This window comes from Chaetodon auriga, chromosome 22 (genome assembly GCF_051107435.1).
Source record: "Chaetodon auriga isolate fChaAug3 chromosome 22, fChaAug3.hap1, whole genome shotgun sequence".
NCBI classification, from domain to species: Eukaryota; Metazoa; Chordata; class Actinopteri; order Chaetodontiformes; family Chaetodontidae; genus Chaetodon; species Chaetodon auriga.
In genome coordinates, this window is record NC_135095.1 from 8,199,754 (window position 1) to 8,218,155 (window position 18,402).

Consider the following 18,402-nt stretch of genomic DNA (forward strand, 5'->3'; position numbering starts at 1 on the left):
TTTGAGATCTGTGGAGCTGCCTGAACAAACAGGACATTGATTCTGGAAAGACAGTTTCCTGTTGAGTTGATCAAATATTGACTAGTCAAGGCTCTCAGCAGCACAAGTCCACCTCTGATGAACTGGCCTGGTAGATATCTCAATGGCAGCTGTCCAAATAAACACTACATGCATGTGATATCACACATAGTCAGCAGGAAACCTTGGTGGACTCATGCTTTAAGAAGGTGAGCAAACAAAAATCACATCCGGACCATTTGCCAACATTTGTTTCAGGCCTGGGATCCTTCGAACACACGACCCCTGCTGTGGATTTCTTGCTTTGTCATGATGAATCCTGACTGCACTGTCAGTCAGATGGGCGTCAAATTGAATCATTTCCTCAATGTGACTCAGTTATGATTAATAATGACACACTGATATAATGTGAGATAAAAGTCATTGACATTTTCCCAAGATACACGTGGCCATGTTTTACAATTCAGCTCTTCTGCTATGAGGAAATGTTCCCTGGAAATACAGGTTTTGGGAAAAGGCCACATGAGCACACATGACGTTATCATGCAATGTTTTCAGTCCTTGTGTGTGTGTGTGTGTGTGTGTGTGTGTGTGTGTGTTGCGGGGGGAGTGGGTGTGTGGTCTGTGAAGTGTAGAAATGGACACTTCATTTTCACTCTCCTACTTCCTGTGAGGTGATGAGTTGCCTCAGTTCAACCTCATTTTCTTCTGGTGTCTCATATTTCTCTCACCATGTATTACGTTCTTGCAAACTACGCATTCAAAACCAATCTAACAAGGAAATCTGTTGGAACACACCAAAGATCTGACCCACATAGCGTTTTACAGTAACCAGTTCCTCCTGCATAAAAGCCTGGTCACAGGGTGGATTCTGTGCTTGTGCATGCCTGCAGGCCTTCTGCATAAGTATTTTCACACAGGGGCCTCTGTCCACTCCCTAGTATTGGTGTGCTGTTTATAGCATTTGCCTACGCAAACCAAGCAGAAATCATTTGCGTACAGAGAGAGATGTGGGTAACACAGTAAAGTGGCAGGGGAAGAGATTATAGCAGGAAGGGAGAGATGTAAGCACCTTTCTTTGCAGACAGCTAAGATCTTTGGCTGTTCTCCAGAGTTCTGTGGTGCACCAGAAGTCAATCTTTACATCCAAACCATCAAAGCTAAAGCACTCGACTGGAATCAACAGGAAAAAATAGACTTCATCAGGTCTGAAATTATGACTTTGAGGCTTGTAGCTGACTTTAAGTGGATGTAATGAGGGCCAAAGCACAGCAAGACAACTTAAAAACTGCGTGTGTTTGTTGGGGGGGGGGGGGGGGGGGGGGGGGTGTCATTCAAGAAGTTCAAGAAACAGAGATAACTAAGTCACATAAACCCAAATCTATAATGTCTCCACCAACCTCAGATTGCCTAATATCTAAAAAACAGTGTGTTTCAAAGCTTGATTTCATAGCTGCCATCATAACAATCTACATCTCCATGAATCATTTGCTCATCATGGGTATATATGCATCAGCTGTATTATTTAAACCTGCTTTAATTGATTTTTCTGCCACATACGATCATCTGTCAGGAGATATGGTGAAGACGGCAGCTAAGAATTGCTTATTTATACATTCAGCAATCACAAAACAGAATTCATCTTGACTTGTGTTTCCGTAAATTATGTGAGGGTAAGAAAAATATGTATGCATAGCATGAAAGGAGTCACTTCAAAGGACATGACTGACGCTGGCTTGTCTGAACAAGTGTGCAAACAAAAAGGTGTGAGAGCTCCAGTGAAAACTCATTTCTTGGAAACTGATATGTCTATATACCAAAGAATACCTGTTGCATGTGGGTGTGCGCAAAATAATGCACTACATTTGGACACAATAGTCGTAAATCCCAGTCTGGCATCACCCTTAGTGGTGATTGTGTCGTATTTTGACATTTCTGTGACATAATGTTGTGAGTGATCTGCTGCATGTAAGGCTGTAGCCACTGTGTGCTTTTAATACAAGGAAAATTAAATAAAAATAGATCAAAATAAAATTAAATGAATTTAAAAATCAGATTTTCTTTCAGATGTAACTTTTTTTTATAGAAAATAGACATTTAAATTAGGACGGAAACTGGCTGTTTAGCTGCAAGCTGAATGAATATTTTAACTTTAAACCTGCAGTGAGGAACTTTTGTCTCCCCCTTCATACAGTGGAAGTAATTACACAAACGCTGTCAACGCACTCTTCAAATCTTCCTCCGGCAATTTCCGTTTTTATGCGAAGCATCAGAAACCTTTCCTGGAGGCTTCATAGGTTTTTCCGCCACAGTCGCGTGCTCCATCGCTACGGTTGCTCCGCCCTTCAGCTCAGGCAAACCAATCATTGCTGGTTGACGTAAAACACATCACTACCGCCGTGAGAGATTTACCTGGCAATGATAGGCTTAATCAGCATTGTGTGAACTCCTTTAGCAGTGAAACTGATCTTCATTTACATGCAAAAGTTACACACTGCAGGTTTAAGACACATGAACTTTCACCTGAACACAGGATACATGAACAACAGCCAATAACTCTAACAAGCATAATAAGCAGCACATATGTATACAGTAACATGCGTAACATTTGAAATATCTGTATCAACATTGTACACTGTGTTCAACAGAGAACTTATCTGGTTTGTGTAACATCTTTACAGATTTATACTGTCACATTACAGGTAACGTTTTTGACCTGAGCACTGTTCTTCCGTCAGTCAGAGATTAAGTTGGCCCTCTCGGCGTTCACGTACTGCAGTGAATCAGGCACGAGGACCCCTCCGTGGAGAACAGGTTTAGTTTGTAATACAGGGACCACACAGTCAAACGCAGGATCTGACAAAACAAATGAGGAGGTTCAGGTTGTAGGTGTTTGATAGCGCACATGTTGTGTAGTCAACAAAAGAAAGCCTGTGGTAATCTTACCTGTTTGCTTTTCAAATGCACATCCTCCATTTCTTTTTTGTTTCCTCCTCTGATGCACTAAAATAGAACACAGTGAGAAATGAGGAAATAGAGCAATATCATGACAAATTCAGTGGCTGGTTGTCATAGAGTTCCACGGTACCTGGGGATTTAGGTTACCGTAAGGTATCCAAGTCCTGCTAACCTCGGTCTATTGCAAAATGGACTTGGATAATCAAGCAGCTAACACTTTGCAGACACAAATGTTCCGCTAAGATACAATGCCCCAAGTCTAAAGAAGGCAACAGCTATGTTAGCTCTGGTATGAGATATACAGTGATGGAAGTCCCTGTTGGACTGATCAGGAGCGTAGAGCGAAGTCTGTGAGCTTGAAGGGTGGACACTGTATCAGCACACACATACATATAACAGTATGTCTACAAAGAAGACAATACTGCAGGCCTGAGCATAGCTGTCTTCATACTACTTACCGGTTAACAGAACATGAAGCACCACAGTGACAATTATGATGCCAGAGAGGCAAACACCAGCTGGTACCACCACCCAGGTCAAGCTCCAAGAGGACTGACTGGAGATGACGGGTCTGAGCTGCGATGATTGATCTGTGAAGAGAATTTATCAGCTTTTGTACATGTTAACCAAACCAGACATAACATGTACATTAGTGGGCATTAAAGGTGCTGATAGTTGGAAGCAAGTAAGTGAATTTCCCTAATTTGTGAAGTATTCCTATAAATCAATGTCTCTTGAGGATAATGAAACAATTCTCCATTTTCATTAGACTTATGACACAAGCAGTCTGCTCCTGTTTCTCAGTGTTCCTCAGTAAGGACTGAGGAAATTGGAGCTCAAATGAAAACAGTGCATCAAAGATCCTCTGTGTTTATACATAATGGTGCGATCCATCATTACACACAAAATTTAGGCAAAGGATGCTCGTACAAAGATTCCTTTTATTTTTCAAAATGATGCCAAGAAACCACTTAAGGCGAACTTCAAAGGCTCATACATTTGTGATTACCCTTTTAGAAATAGCGTGACGGTAAACATACGGTCTATTACCACCGAACTACGTTTAAAAAAAGAAGTGGAAACCATTAACGCTTCAAACCGATGTGGCGCCTCAGGGTGTGAATATTTAAGGAGAAAGGGAGGAAAAGAAAGAGTTAGGATGAATGTGGAATAGACCACACAGGATGAAACCAAAGAAGAAGAGAAGAGGAAAGAAGAGAGGGATAAGTCATCTCTAGGGAATAAGAAGCAGGAACGCCACACTTACTGCATTGCTGAAGACAGTGAACGACTGTGGCAGCGAACTCCACATCGAGCCTCTTCACCTATGCAAATACAAAGTGTGTATTCAAAGTCATTGCCTGTCTAAACGCGAAGGAGCACTTTACCTCAAAGGATCTATGAACTGGGCAAACATACCTGGAGACAAGAGTCGCATAGTTTCCCTGCCATGTTTAAGCCAACAGCTTTATTTTTCTCCTGAGAAACAGACAGAATACACAAAGCTCAGCGGTGCAGGTGTTATTGAAGCTGTCATGGCTGGCATTCTGTTCTGCTTTTGGTTTCTTTTATGTGCTGGCAGCCATGACACTATTTAATAGTAGAGATGAGAGAGATGATTGATTGATGAAGCATTAATGTCAGAGTGGAAACATATTTCCTGCAAGGAAAATACCCGAAAACATGTTGCATCTTTTATGTGGTCGATGTACTGACAGAAAGACAGTATTTCCTATAAAACATCATTTTAAAGGAGTTATTACCTTTGGCTGCTTTGTAATTACAAAAATGGGTTGGAGCTACGACACCGTCGTTAAAACTTGTTGCTTCCCAGCAACAGGAAGGAAATACAGAACAACAGTAATTGGATACGCAAGAAGCTGTCGTGCAATCACTGCAAGCATGTTGTGGCAGCTTGTGGAATCAGCACCGCCGGCATCCCCGCGAAATTCACAGCAAGTGTGCGATACCTACCACATGTATGGTGTGTGTTTCGGTGGTCTGGCACACAGCAGAGCCTTTGGACTTCTCACACAGCCCCACAGAAAACGTTGCAGTGATCTGTGACAACATCTTCACGTCCTGGTGACCTTGTCCTCTGGTCACAACCACCTCCCATGCTGTAAATGATTGCACAGTTATCGTTATACTGACAAATCGCCCCATTGCATAACCTCTGTCATATCTTCAAAACATAGTATAAAAATGATTCTGAAATGACTCTCAGGTTGATTTACTGCCACGCACTGACAGTGTGGCGCCACAATCGAATGATAATCGTACGTGATTTGCATGCGAAGTGACAAAAAGTGACACCTTGGAATCTTGTTTCAGCAAAAGGGCACCTGGTCCAGGACTGAGCACCTGCAGTAAACTGAGGAAGACAGAACAATTAGATTTTGCAGCAATCTTCATCCAACATATAAAGCTCATAAACATAACCCTTTGTTTCGAAGAGGTGTGAGAATGAGCAGCAGGGAGCCTATTAAAAACAGAATTCAATACCCATAGAAGACAGTTCCAGTGAGCAGTTTAACCACTGTTGAATCAGTACAAGGATCTAAAACTACAAACAATAGAAACAGTACTTCTGCTTTATGACTGGATTATCAGTTAACTCTCATTGCTGCAATGAGCTGGAATGGATGAGGATTTGAACACAGCTTCCCCTTTTTTCTCTATAGTTACAACAGTAAACACATGCTAACAGACTGTGGGGTGTCCTTACATAGAACCGGCTTCACAGAGGAAATGCAATTAACAGAGGCATCTGATCGTTTTTATATAATATCTGCTCAATTTTAGCACCCTGTAGCTCTATACCACCAAAGATTAACATGTAGTTACATTTATGTTGAAGTAAAGTGTGTTTGAAAGTGATCATTACCTTCATGCACAGTTGAGGATGCGGATCCACTTTAGTGAACGTTATCTGAAAAGCAAAGATTGATTAAACTGATGACAGTCTTCATACGCAGAGCAGTGTCACTACCACTTTAGTGGATACTTTTAAGTTTAGAATGACTAAAACATACACTGCTCGTGTTTTATTTGGTTTCATGCGCAATCAAAATTTTTATTATTTGAGCTTTCAGATAGGAGACTCCATGTGTCGCTTTCTATTTTTATATTGTATTTATCATATCAGAGATCCTCAAGCGACGCGTCCGGGTTTATTGTGATTTCAGTCTCTGATCAGAAGAGTGCATGTCCTTTACAGGACAATAAAAGAAAGATGAATCAAGTAATAAAATCAATAAAATGTTATTGAAACATAGCACAAAAAAGGTGATAAAGAAGTACAGTATATAAAGTTACATAAATACACACATGCACACACACACACACACACATTGTCGTACATACTAAAGACATACTAAGCCATACTAAAAGGATGTTCATCCCAGAGTTGTGGGACCCCTGCAGTGAAAGCCCCATCTCCTCTACTTACAAAATCAGAAGAAGCAGTCCATAAAAAATCTATTTCATACTCAGGGGCCAGTCCAAGATGTGCTTTAATACACAATCAATTCTAGAGAGAGCCGATGGCAAGAAAACTGCAATCTTTGTGTCACCTGAGGACTCCCAGCTGTGCAAGCTCTCCCTTTGCTCTTGCAACCACACTGTGCATGTCAGCAACTGTTTGGAAAAGCTTTATGTAGGTCTGGCACTTATGATAACAACATAACTCAGCATCTATATGAGCTGAAGCAAGAGGGAAGATAAACTCACTTTGATTCTTTCCTCTGTATAATATATATATCTTCTGTATACATATATACATATATATACATACACACACACAAACACACACGTATGTATGTGTGTGTATATATATATATATATATATATATACACACACACACATTTTAGCATCAGTGACTAATCTGTGTGTTATGACCTGACACAAGACACGCTGGTTTCTGAACCCTCAGTCTCACAGAATCTTGATCCATTCGTTATCTGTGTGGCATTTCTGGCACGCCTAGTATGTGCAATGATTGTGTGCATTGTTGGCTCACATGCGCACCAGTTTCAAGTGACTATAACAAGCTCGCAAGGTAAACACAGGTGCTGCTTCAACATGCCGGAGGCTTGTACCTTTTCTCTGCTGACATTCTGGGACGCGTGAGGCAGATCCACGCACACGCCGTCCTCTCCTTCCTGACACAACACGACCGCAGCAGTCACTCGACAGGCGGGCTCCCACGACAGCGTCCCCTCCAGTGGGTCGAAAGTTATCCCAAACCACAGCTCCTCCAGGCCTGTGGGCAGGTTAGGTTAAATCTTTTCAGCTGATATGGCATCAGTTTTAAAGTGCTACAAGCACGTGCTCAGTTTACAACCAAATTGAGACTAAAAGCAATCAACTCACGGTCTTTGAAGGGGCAGACCTGAACTCTGGGGGCATCCGTCACAGCTGACCATCCCTGTGAGGAGTTTGTTTATGAGTTTCAAAGGTTCAGTACTTTTTTGTGGAATTGATTACTAATTCAAACAGATGATAAGTGCTTAAAACCCAAGAATGTTGCTGGAAACTTTACCTCGATGCAGAGGCAGGGCAAAGGTCGGGAGTACTGGAGGGTGGTGCTCTTCACAAGTTCCTCCTTCTTAATCTGGAAGGTAAACAAAGCTTTACAACATTCATTCACCATTCTTCCATCCTCCTTTGGCATGTGTGCACGTGTGTGCATGGGTTGTTGTTTGGCAACTTTTTGTGATTCCTGAGTGAAATGATTGATTAGCCACTTTCTTCCACAGACGGAGTCTCACACTGTACGAGCAACCTATGAGTGTTTTCAAGAGCTTTCAGACTGAGCATCCCTTTTCTCAAGTGGAGAATACTTCTTAATATCAATAGCGCATCAGGCAACAGCATCGCATTCGTGGCAGTCACGTTTGGCATCATAAAATTAACAGAGAAGTAAAGAAGGTCAGTGAGTGATCACGTTTCAACTTTATCTCTGCTGCTGATTTACAAAGGGGTTAGCAGGAGAACAAAGGTTGCTCTGACATTAGAAATTCATTTATAGGAGTGGTGACAGTTTATAAAGGATAGGGTAATTTGTGTAAAATGTGAATTAAGATATATAAGTGTTATCACATCAGAGGCAGGACTTCTACTACACACAAAGTCATCTATGCTTCAACTGTACCAACATGTCCTGTTCAGGGTTGCAGGGCAGAGGAGGCTTCCCAGCACCCAGTGGGTAAGAGTACACCCTGCACAGGTCACGCATGGGCACGCAATTTAGAGTCTCCACTTCACCTAACTTGCAAGCCTTTGCAGGGATGTGTCCAGCAGGTAGCCACCCCAAGTGCCACATTATTGTCCTAAAGTATGATTGTCTATCTGCCCAGTGTATGAGTACTATTGAATGTGCACATATGAGTGTGGAAGGTTTCTATAATATTTGTATGCTGCCACTCAATTGGGTTGAGATTGGTAGGACTATTTATCTTTTCAATAAAAATTAGAAACCCAGGGATGTAAGAAGCTGTAAGATAATGTGATGTAGTAATTAAAGTAGATATGAGAAATGGTAAATGAATGCATGTTCATTTCCAATAAATAGCGGGACTTACCACTGTATTCGCCCCTGTGCCAATGCATATGAAATCCTTATGGCACAGACGGAGGTGGTAGTTGTGGTCTTCCAGCATGTCTGCCACGCTGACACTCAGCTCCTTCCTCTGTGGGTTTATATCATACGACAGCCTCCCAGCTGAAAGAGACATTAGTTAGATGTTAGTGTCTGAGTGTTGGGGGGGGTCGCAGAATGAAGAAAAAATCTGACAAAATTAGATCTTTCTGTCTTATCTCTAAAATGTAACCATTGTATTGTTACATATTGGGTAGTTTTACCACATTAAGCCTGTAAAATGTATTCAAATAAAACAATCTCAGAGGAGAAAGTCACTCTTTAACTGACATATGCAAGACTTATAATACTGTACATTAGACATAATCATGCATTGCCTTGTTCACTGGAGAAAAAATATGTACTTACTGATGCATTCTGGGACATGTCTTTGCAAATCTCCACTGATGCATTCTGTGGAGAAAAGCAATAATGCGTAACTTTTGCATAATATCCACCTACTACAGTTTCCTCCTGATGAATCATTGATCTTCATCTTAACATAACTGTGGATCAAAGTGTCAGTAATGGTTTTTATCAGTTATCGGGAGATACTTGGGAGCTTAAATGACATCCATTTATTGACTTTACTTATTTCCTTTTAATACATTGCGGCTCATGAGCCCATGAGTGCGTATTCGCAGAGTTTTGCAAACATGTTCTTACTTGGAGCTTCATAGGTGCCCGTCCAGGTTATGCCGCAGTAGCTTGGCACAGTTTTCACAGTTACTTTGACTTGTTGGCTTGGAGAAACAACAGTGCAATCATTCTCAACTTCCACCTTCAGGAAAAGGGCAGATAAAAGCACCCATGCCGTCACAATTTAGCAATCACCATGGGAAATGATGTACGTGTTTGCTCCATGTCAGTCTACAGAGATGTCATGATTCGGTGTCAAATATGCAGCTGTTGCTTGGAAAAAATATTCCAGATGTTACAGAAAAATAATCAATCTGCTGTTTTGACAATGTAATTTCATCCCTTAAACTATTGTTTCCTATGTGCATTTGCTTTCTTACTATACTGGCAAAACATGAAAGCCTACTCCAACGAATAAAGTCACTTAGAAGTTAGACTTAAAAGTCTGTTAACAGTACCTGCAGTCCAGACATTCTCTGTCTGGATGCTCTCGTGAAGCTGAGGATTCGGCAGGTTGACATCATCCCTGTGGTGACAGTGCAGATGGACACACCATGGATGGACTCTGGGGAGAAAATTATATCAAACTCAGAAGCCAGACGATGGCTTGAAGACCCAAAACCAAGTCGTCAAACAGTAACAGTTCATCAGTTAACCATTCAAAAACTAGTAATGCATTTCAGTGTGAATCAGCATTACTTTGAGTGTCATGCAGGAAGAACAACATGTGTCATACTTTATTGGCCAAGTGGATTAAAAGCTCAAATCAAAGGGAATTCCCCACTGCAGCCCAGACAGTGAGGAAATCCTGCTAATGAACGTGTGCCTTTACACACAAGTTATCAGATCATGTGTTCCATGTGCAGAATCAGGAAGAAAAAACGTCAGTCCACATATTCAGTATGCAAAAGCAGAAGTTTCATGATGGAAAGTGTTGGGTTTTTATGAATGAGACTTCCTTTACTGTTTATCTGCGTGCTTTAAATGTCTTATCATGCACTGTTAACCATTCCTAACCATGCCTAGTCGCATTTTGGTGTGTTTACAGGCAAAGAGGTGTCTGTACTCAATAAAAAGAAATTTCCTCTTCATGAGAAAGTTAAACAAGTGAAAACTTCCGTAGCTTTGAAGGTCAGTTATAGAGAATCTACGTATAGGAGGTCACTGATTACTACATCCTGTTAAATCCTGTATTTACTTTAAATTGCATTGACGTATTATCATGAAGTAAATGCTGATTGCACAATTTAAGGGCTATAGAATAATGATGCCATCAGCGTTTAGGTTGGTTCCCTATGAGCCCCACTGTCACAATACGATTTACATCCATCATAGATTAAATGAATGAATGAACCTACGCTTTTCTTCTACTCCCCCCTCCACCTCTACGTCATCCCAGGCTGTAGTTACTTGTTTGTATTACACATCACACATTGAAAAAAGTATTCAGTTATATTACTGTCGTTACTTCCATCAGGAAGTCTTGGCACGGACAACATGAAACATTAGCCGCTGTGCCCACAGGATAAAACATTACCAAAGGGTAGCGTAGAGGTTAGCAAGACTGTATCAGCCAACCAAGCAAATGTTACCAATCCACTGGTTTATGGCTAGGTGCCAGAATCTAGTTTCAATAGCGATAACTAGATAATTTCCCTGAGAATTTCAATTAATTAATGAGTTTCTCACCTTGCGGATGGAAGTTGAAAATGGAATGAGGTCAGCTAGATGGCTAATTAAAGGACAGCTCAGCACTAACAGAATGTCATGTTTAATAAAAGCATCTACGTAATGCTGTGTGTGTTTCAAGTGATCAAATCTACATACCATTAAGATGTAACTTGGCTTTGATTCTGAGGTGTAGCGAACACTTCTGCCTCCCTTCGCACCTCATGACTGTGGAGAGGTTGACGTTTTGGAACACAGAGGAGGTGCTGAGACCTTCAGCTGGGTTCTGACATGGAGGAGGAAACAAATCTGCACAGGGCAGAGCCAGAAAAACAAAACAAAACATGTAGATACCAACTTTGAGAGCAGTCATACCAAAGATGGCCGAACTTTTTCACTATGGTCCAGGTGGGCGTTTCTGCTGTCTAAACTGCCAATAATATGACATATGCATTGAAGTTCAGTGCAAGTTATCACATTGGGTGTGCACCCTCATGTCAATTGCGCAATCTAATATTTGCATTTCAGTCAGGCAATTGCGCAGTCAAATGTTTCTAATATCTTATGATTGGTTGTGCACTCTCACTTCTCCCACAATGATTTCCATGTTTCAGTAGGAGGTTTGAGTGTGACATGATGGTCTTTATGTGGTTTTACATATTTTTTCAACCCTGCAATTGCCATCATTGAATACAGTCTCTTTGGTAACATAACAATAAACACATGCATATTAAACTGGCTCTTGGCAGCAGCACACAGTATTTGGTGAGTTTTTGTGCAGAATCATGTGTGCGTGTATGAATGTGGATGTGATGTAACAACCATGCATGTCCATACTTACAATCTGGCTTGGTCTTGCACTGAAGGCCCTGCGAGGAGAGCAGAGGAAAGAAGAGGTACTCAAGTGAAACAGGTTGTAACTCTTCTGAGGATGTTTGTGAGGAGCTGCATTGATAAAGTAATTCTTAACAAACAGAACAAAGGCAACAGCTCTGCAGAACAGGGATTTCCCAGACAGCCAGGAGCTTTTTACATCCTCATTGCTCCATCAAGTGAAACCCAACCTGTCTGTATTTTTGCTGCTATTTTAGCTTGTTATGGTCCAACAAGGAGCCAAACAGACAATCTATCTGCTAAAATCTATCTATGAATCAATTACTCCACTCTTCCTGTTGTGCTTTAAGAAGGCAGTTGCAACAAGATCGTGTGCTAATTTTAAATGATGTTAAAATGACAACATTCCAGACAGCGGTGCAAACACGCAACAATGTGCATCACCAAAGTAGGCCACAGCACAATTTGCCAATACGCTCACTTCCAAAACTTTTTAAAATACATCCTTGTTTATTCATCATCCAGGAAATAGGCTGCTAGAAAACTATTCCAAATATTCAGATGTGCTCCTACTCCTGCCCCCAGCGATGACTGACATGGTTTGAGTATGTTTTCTCTTGAATGACGTGGAGAATGCCATTTATCAACTGAATGCTTTGGGATCTGTCTAAATATGGTATGTTATGAGACCAAACAGTATTCCGTATCAGTACATGTGGTAATTCATATGACCTCACAGGTAAGTTGATAAAATGATGTTTTGAAAGTCAACACAGCTCACATTGGAGTTTCAAACTGTGAAAAGATGTCTGGAATAAAATGTTGGGATTTTTGGGAGGTTGTTAGCAGCTATTGAGCACATGCACCTGTAGAGACTTGCAAAACAGGTAGAAAGGTGACTTTATCGTGCATGATTTTTTTCATGGAGCGCGATGTTTAAACTGAAGTTAAATTCCCTGCATGTGCACAAAGACACTTTGCCAATAAAGCCGACTCTGATACTGATCCTGATGAAGAAAAAAAAAGATATAACTAAAATCTACAGAGATTATAATTCTGTTCAGGTCACTGTAGGACTGGTGGTAGAACTATTCAGATCCTTAAGTAAAAGTATTAATACCACACTGTGACAATACTTTACATGCAAAAGTCTTCAGTATTATCAGCAAAACATAATATGAAAAGTAAAAGTATTCGTCATGCTCTAAAATCAGGGGCAGTGCCAAGGGGTGGGGACGGCCACCCTGATACAATCACCGGCCTCTTCAAGCAAGCAGAGTTTTCTCCACCCATAAAGAAACACTTAATCCTTCAGTGTATAAGAAATATTCCAAATCAAAATAACCAAATTCATGGTTTCCATTGGACAGGAAACTTATGAAAAAATGATATCTGTGAGTAACTAATAATGCAATGGAGTAAAAAACACAAAGGTGCTTGCATTTGCGCTTAAGTACGTCACTTGAGTAGAAGTGCTCAGTTACATTTCACCACTGCTGAGCGAGAAGTAAGCAGGCTACAGCAGATCAGCCTTACCCGTCCACACTCCACCCAGTTTGATTGGCAGCTGTTTTGTTTTCCTGCTAAGGCTCCAGTAAATGATTAAGTGAGTATGGGATTAGAAAATGCCGCAACTTTCAAGGACCAGGCGCCGGCTCCTGAAACGTGAGCTCAGCTGCTCGTACAGCGTGCGTGCTTCAGTTTACATGCCAACCTTTGGTGCATCCCTGGACTTTAAAATGTTTAAGTGAGTCAATAGGTGAGTCACACAGTGTCAGGAATTGACTTTATGGCAGCACACAAGAGCCCACTGATTCTTATTTAACCACTCGCATCCTGTTCGGAGAGCCTTCTAGGAAATGCACAGTCATGGTTTACCTCAGAAGCCCTGTCACCCAAAACTGTGCAAAAGAATTAGCAGTATTAGTAGTTGTAGCTGTAGCACTGATATTATTAGTTGTAGCAGTAGACTCAATCACAGCTGTTGTACTGTAGTATGAGCAGCAGTAGCATCAGCAGTAACAACAGGACACATTGACATTTAGTAACTCCAATCTGTGAGTGTATGCTGCTGTTTGGTTTTTAAATGTTCCTGATGATGTGATGCACTTTTACCTGAGAACACCTGGTGTCACATTGCTCTATCCTCCCCAGTCCTGTGCTTCCTGCTGCAGCTCCATTCAGCAGACCCAAACAGCAGAGAGACATCAGCAGGGCAACCCACAGGATCATTTTCAGCAGCCAGCACTGAACACAGACTTCTCCTGTTGCTCTTCTTCTTCTCCTGTAATCTGTTTCTTCTTCTTCTTCTTCTTCCTCTTCTTCTTCTTCTTCTTCTTCTTCTTCTTCTCCCCACACCTCTTATTCTTCTCAGGCCAGGCTGAGTGGCAGGGTCAGATGAGGGTCAGCTGGGAGACTGCCTGGTCTGGGCAGGTAGTTGGATGGGGTGGAGGGTTATTTTGCTCCAAAATGTGTTCAAATCCAGTGTGTAGTGTACTGGGGCAGAGCCAAGCACACAATGTGACAGACAAGCAGCTGAAAAGTGTGGATTTAAATATTCCTCAGTGGGGGCGGGGCTTGAAGGTTGTGAATAAATTTGTTACTGCCTGTGTGTGTAGAGAAACAGATACAAACATGAGGGATTTTCCTCTTCAGCAACACTTCCAATAACTGAAACTCATGACACCCCTTAAAATGTCTACTTGACTGTCAAAGCAATGAACTCTAATTAAGGGGAAGTGGTACTGCCACAGATACTCACACAAATAGTAAAAGGTGTAAATCTGTATCAGGATTTACTGGAAAAGAGAAGAATTTCCAAACATTACAGTATTGCTTCAAGTCACACTGATTCATTCAGGAAAACAAAGCGTACCTGGTACAGCTTTTTCCTGACAGAAGACCTTTTAACACTTGCTGTAATAACTGTAAATCGGGTTCAGTCAAGTCGAAGAGGGAGACGTGGTGGCTGAAACTTGATACAAGTGTAATGTTCATTACGCTGAGTTCACCCTGTGCAACCTTTTTTGAAAGCCAGAGGGCAAGGTGGGGTGCAAAAACAATATTGTTGCTTGAATCTGGAGATTGGGGGCAGGGTTTTGGGTGCTTAAATGTTCATAAGCGGCTCGTGTTTCTTAAGGTTTGGTTGATAATGTCACCGGCAGAAATGCTTTCACCCAGGGCTTCAGTTAGTGACCGCTGACATTTAACTCCCCAGTGGATACATAAAGAAAACTTCCTCTTGGCATTAAGCTACAAGTGCATGACCTTACATGGACAACACACTGTGTGGCTGAACGTAGCTGGAAGGACTGTCTGAAACTGTAAAATCTGAGGAGTATATATGTACAATATAAAAGAAAAATCATTTCTTTAACTTGCAGTGATTTCTTGTTTGGCTATTGGCAGTAGAAACAAGTAGTGAACACTGACATGTTTTTAAGCTGATATGATAAATCTATCCTTATTTACACTTATAGCAGATACAGATTAGCAACATTAGTGTTTATGTTGACTTGTGTTTGTGGGAAAAGTCCAATATTTACTCTCCTTTTAGCTTTCAACCAACACCAGGGGGAAATATCTGGCTGTCTAGCTGCTAAATGCTCCAGCTGCGTTCACCAGGTAGCTGCGTACACTGGGTTTTTAGACGTACGTGTCTGAGAACAGCATCTGCCAAAAACTGCACTAGTAGAGCAGCTAATGTAAACCAAGACAGCAAAATTGTGGGCCCAGAAAACAAAACAAGGAGCTGGAAGAAGCCATGAACTCCATAGAGCTGACGGGAACTGCAGAGTTGGGTGATAATTCTCTGTTGGTTCACCACTACAAATCACATTATACAGCTATTGGACGAACTTTAAATCAATCATTCTGTGTCTTTAAATGATAGGAACGTTCATTGTTTATGTTTTTTATACCATGCATCTTGTATTTTCCTCCAATATTGAGTAACATGCTGCACTTAAACATGTCAAACAGGAACATTTCTCACACCAGAACGATGACATTGCTTCTCACAGCCACTCATAAACAACTAGTACAGCCAGAGGCACAGTGTGCTGTATAGACATGAGTCGTCCACAAAACAACTAAAAGGAAATGTTCTGAGGCAACTTCGTAGCAATCTAATGCTGGGAATGAGACAGGGAAGAGGTTGTCATGCGGCTTCCAAGCACTTTCATGTTACTCTCACTTTATTTGATAGTATGAAGGGCCGCCAATCATTGGTCATTAACATTTAACATTAGGGCCAGCACTGGTGGAGAGTGTCATATTAAAAGTCTGTGTGCCAACAGCGTCCCCATAGCGCTGCAAGAGCAATAGCTTCAGTTGTGTTTTACTGTCAGGCACTGCACTTCTTCTAAATGCTGCGTTGTGCAATAACATCAAAGAGCAGGACCATCAAAGAGCTGAGACGATGGGACAAGTGAACTGATTACTGCCACGCTTAGTTTCAGTCAGGCAAACCTGATTCTTGGAGTTCTTGGCATTAAAAACAGATTTGATCTTTTCACCATATAAACACAAAAGAGTTTAATCTCAAGGATACAAGCACAGAATAAAGAACAAGACATACTGACTTGTTATGACTCAGCTGAACATGTGCCTAATAATAGAATAGTGGCAACTATCCAGCTAGACCAACCACTGTGCCAAACAGGAACCACATGTAAGACAAACATGCACACACAGTGTGAGGAATCACAATCTATTATGTAGATAGCAACACACAGACACTGTGCCAGATAGGTGTAACTTAAGGAGCAAACAATAGGCAATAGAGTAGTTTGCATTTGGCACTCGTGTCGGCTTGTGACTCCTCTGAGCTTCCTCGATGAAAGCTAAAGTGAGGTAAAACAACACGTGACTTTGACCAGGAGCGAAGGTTAACCAAAGAGCTATTGACATAAGACCTTTATTTATTTATTGTAGTATTTCTTCACAAACCTTGTCACTATTTCACAGAGGAGTACGTTAATATGATTTGAAGCATTTCCTGAATAAACACTGTTTTGGCACCTTGCACAGTCATAATCAGTGGTGGGTTAAACCTGCTCATCTCCTTTTGAGTAATGGCTCTATCTGCTGGGATTCAGGGTGTATTACAGTCATGACTCTCGGGAATATTTGCTTTGGGTTTCTGTGTGATAATGATGAAGCTATAAATGTTAGTAAGCCATTAATAATTAGTCTCACGGGTTTTTATTCATAGTGAGCCCCAAGTGTGTAGTCATAACTCTTGGTAAGTTGTTAATAAAGACTCGGGAGTTCTCGTTTTATAGCCACATAGGACACGCAGTCTGCAGATTTTCTATTGTAATAAGTGATTTCTCCACTGGAATAATCTGTCATGGCTGCAGTTGAGGATGTTATTAAACGTATTTTCAGGCTCTGCAGCAATTTTCCAAAACGTGAGAGGTCAAATAGAACATTGGACGGATTTTCCTGCCGAATTAAAAAAAGCTCCATAAAGCAAGTTCTGCTAGAGAAAAAATTTGATGTACAACAATTAATGACTCATTAACGTTCCTCGCAAGTTATATAAGTAAGAAGGAGGCTTATCCCTAATACCAGCATTCTATTTAAGCTTTTCTCAAACATAATTTTAAGAATAAGAATAACGAACGACGAAGAAGAATTTACAAACTATTTGTTTTCAACGTATTACAGATGTAAATGTTTCCTCTTACCTGCTTGTATATGAATAAAATTCTTGAATAAATATCCGTAGTCATCAAATAGAAGTAGAAATTATAGCTGCGCTCTCTCTGCTTTACATTCTCAGGAACGTGCTGCGCGTAATTACGCACGGCTCAAGCAGCTTGGATCGTAAACAGTTTGTTAAATCGACTTGTCCCCCGCGATATCACAAAAACAGGTCATTCCACATACCAGCCTGGAGAGCTGTTTCACAGACAGTGAACACGTACATACATACAGTGAAAATAATTTGGAATAGACTGTAGGATACGCCCTAGGGGTGTCCCCAAAACTGCACCAAAGACTTAGGGACTTTTTCATGGGAAAACTCCAAACCAGTTTCACTTTGGTTTATGAAAATGATTTCTGTCATGATCCTATAGCTCATTTCAACCGTCATGTAAGCGTCCAGTCAAGTGTTTCACTGTAAGAATAAAGTTATTTTCGTTAAGGGGAAGTAGGCAATATGGGGGTGGTCTACTGGACAGCGCGGACTGCAGAGCGCTCATTTACTAAAGGTCAACGCTCCTGTCACTGCGCTTCCGGCACAGACTTGTCTGAGTTTCTGTATAATATCTAAAGGCCTGACTTACCTTTTAACTTGCTGTCCGCCGCCGTAAGCTGCTCATCCCCCAAGAATGATCAATCTTTGCTCATCCTGCGCTGCAAAAAATAACAGTCTAACAAAGTCATGTTACCCTAAAGAGCCTTGAAATCTTGTATTAGAGAAATAAATAAAAATTTGCTCTTAAAAGGTAATAAATTTAATTTGTTTCAAGTAAAGTGGTTTATTGTTTCCAAAACAGAGCTATCATGGTGCGTTCCTCCTCCTGTTGCAGTTGATGCCTGAACATTTGGTTTGGTAACAATTCACACTGGCAAACGGCAGCAAATTACATATATGTATTAAAATTAAAAAAAAAAAAAACAACAACAACCT

General features: G+C 41.0%; 1 protein-coding gene across 2 annotated transcripts; it reads right to left on the minus strand.

Moving 5' to 3' along the window:
• Positions 1 to 2,014: 2,014 nt before the first annotated feature.
• On the minus strand, positions 2,015 to 18,075 carry il17rel (interleukin 17 receptor E-like). Of its 2 annotated transcripts, none has more exons than XM_076722526.1 (19): positions 18,056 to 18,075; positions 13,875 to 14,365; positions 11,767 to 11,794; positions 11,085 to 11,234; positions 9,716 to 9,822; positions 9,285 to 9,399; positions 8,988 to 9,032; positions 8,563 to 8,702; positions 7,521 to 7,592; positions 7,352 to 7,406; positions 7,078 to 7,241; positions 5,864 to 5,908; positions 5,293 to 5,350; positions 4,951 to 5,096; positions 4,396 to 4,455; positions 4,244 to 4,301; positions 3,435 to 3,566; positions 2,965 to 3,021; positions 2,015 to 2,874 (listed from the first exon to the last, which is right to left on the minus strand). In XM_076722526.1, exons 2-19 carry the CDS (start codon positions 13,989 to 13,991, stop codon positions 2,753 to 2,755), a joined length of 1,671 nt encoding a protein of 556 aa, XP_076578641.1. In that variant the 5' UTR covers positions 13,992 to 14,365; positions 18,056 to 18,075; the 3' UTR covers positions 2,015 to 2,752. The 2 variants fall into 2 exon arrangements, with proteins under 2 accessions (XP_076578641.1, XP_076578640.1); XM_076722525.1 differs by lacking the exon at positions 18,056 to 18,075 and adding an exon at positions 17,453 to 17,557.
• Between the last annotated feature and the right edge of the window lie 327 nt (positions 18,076 to 18,402).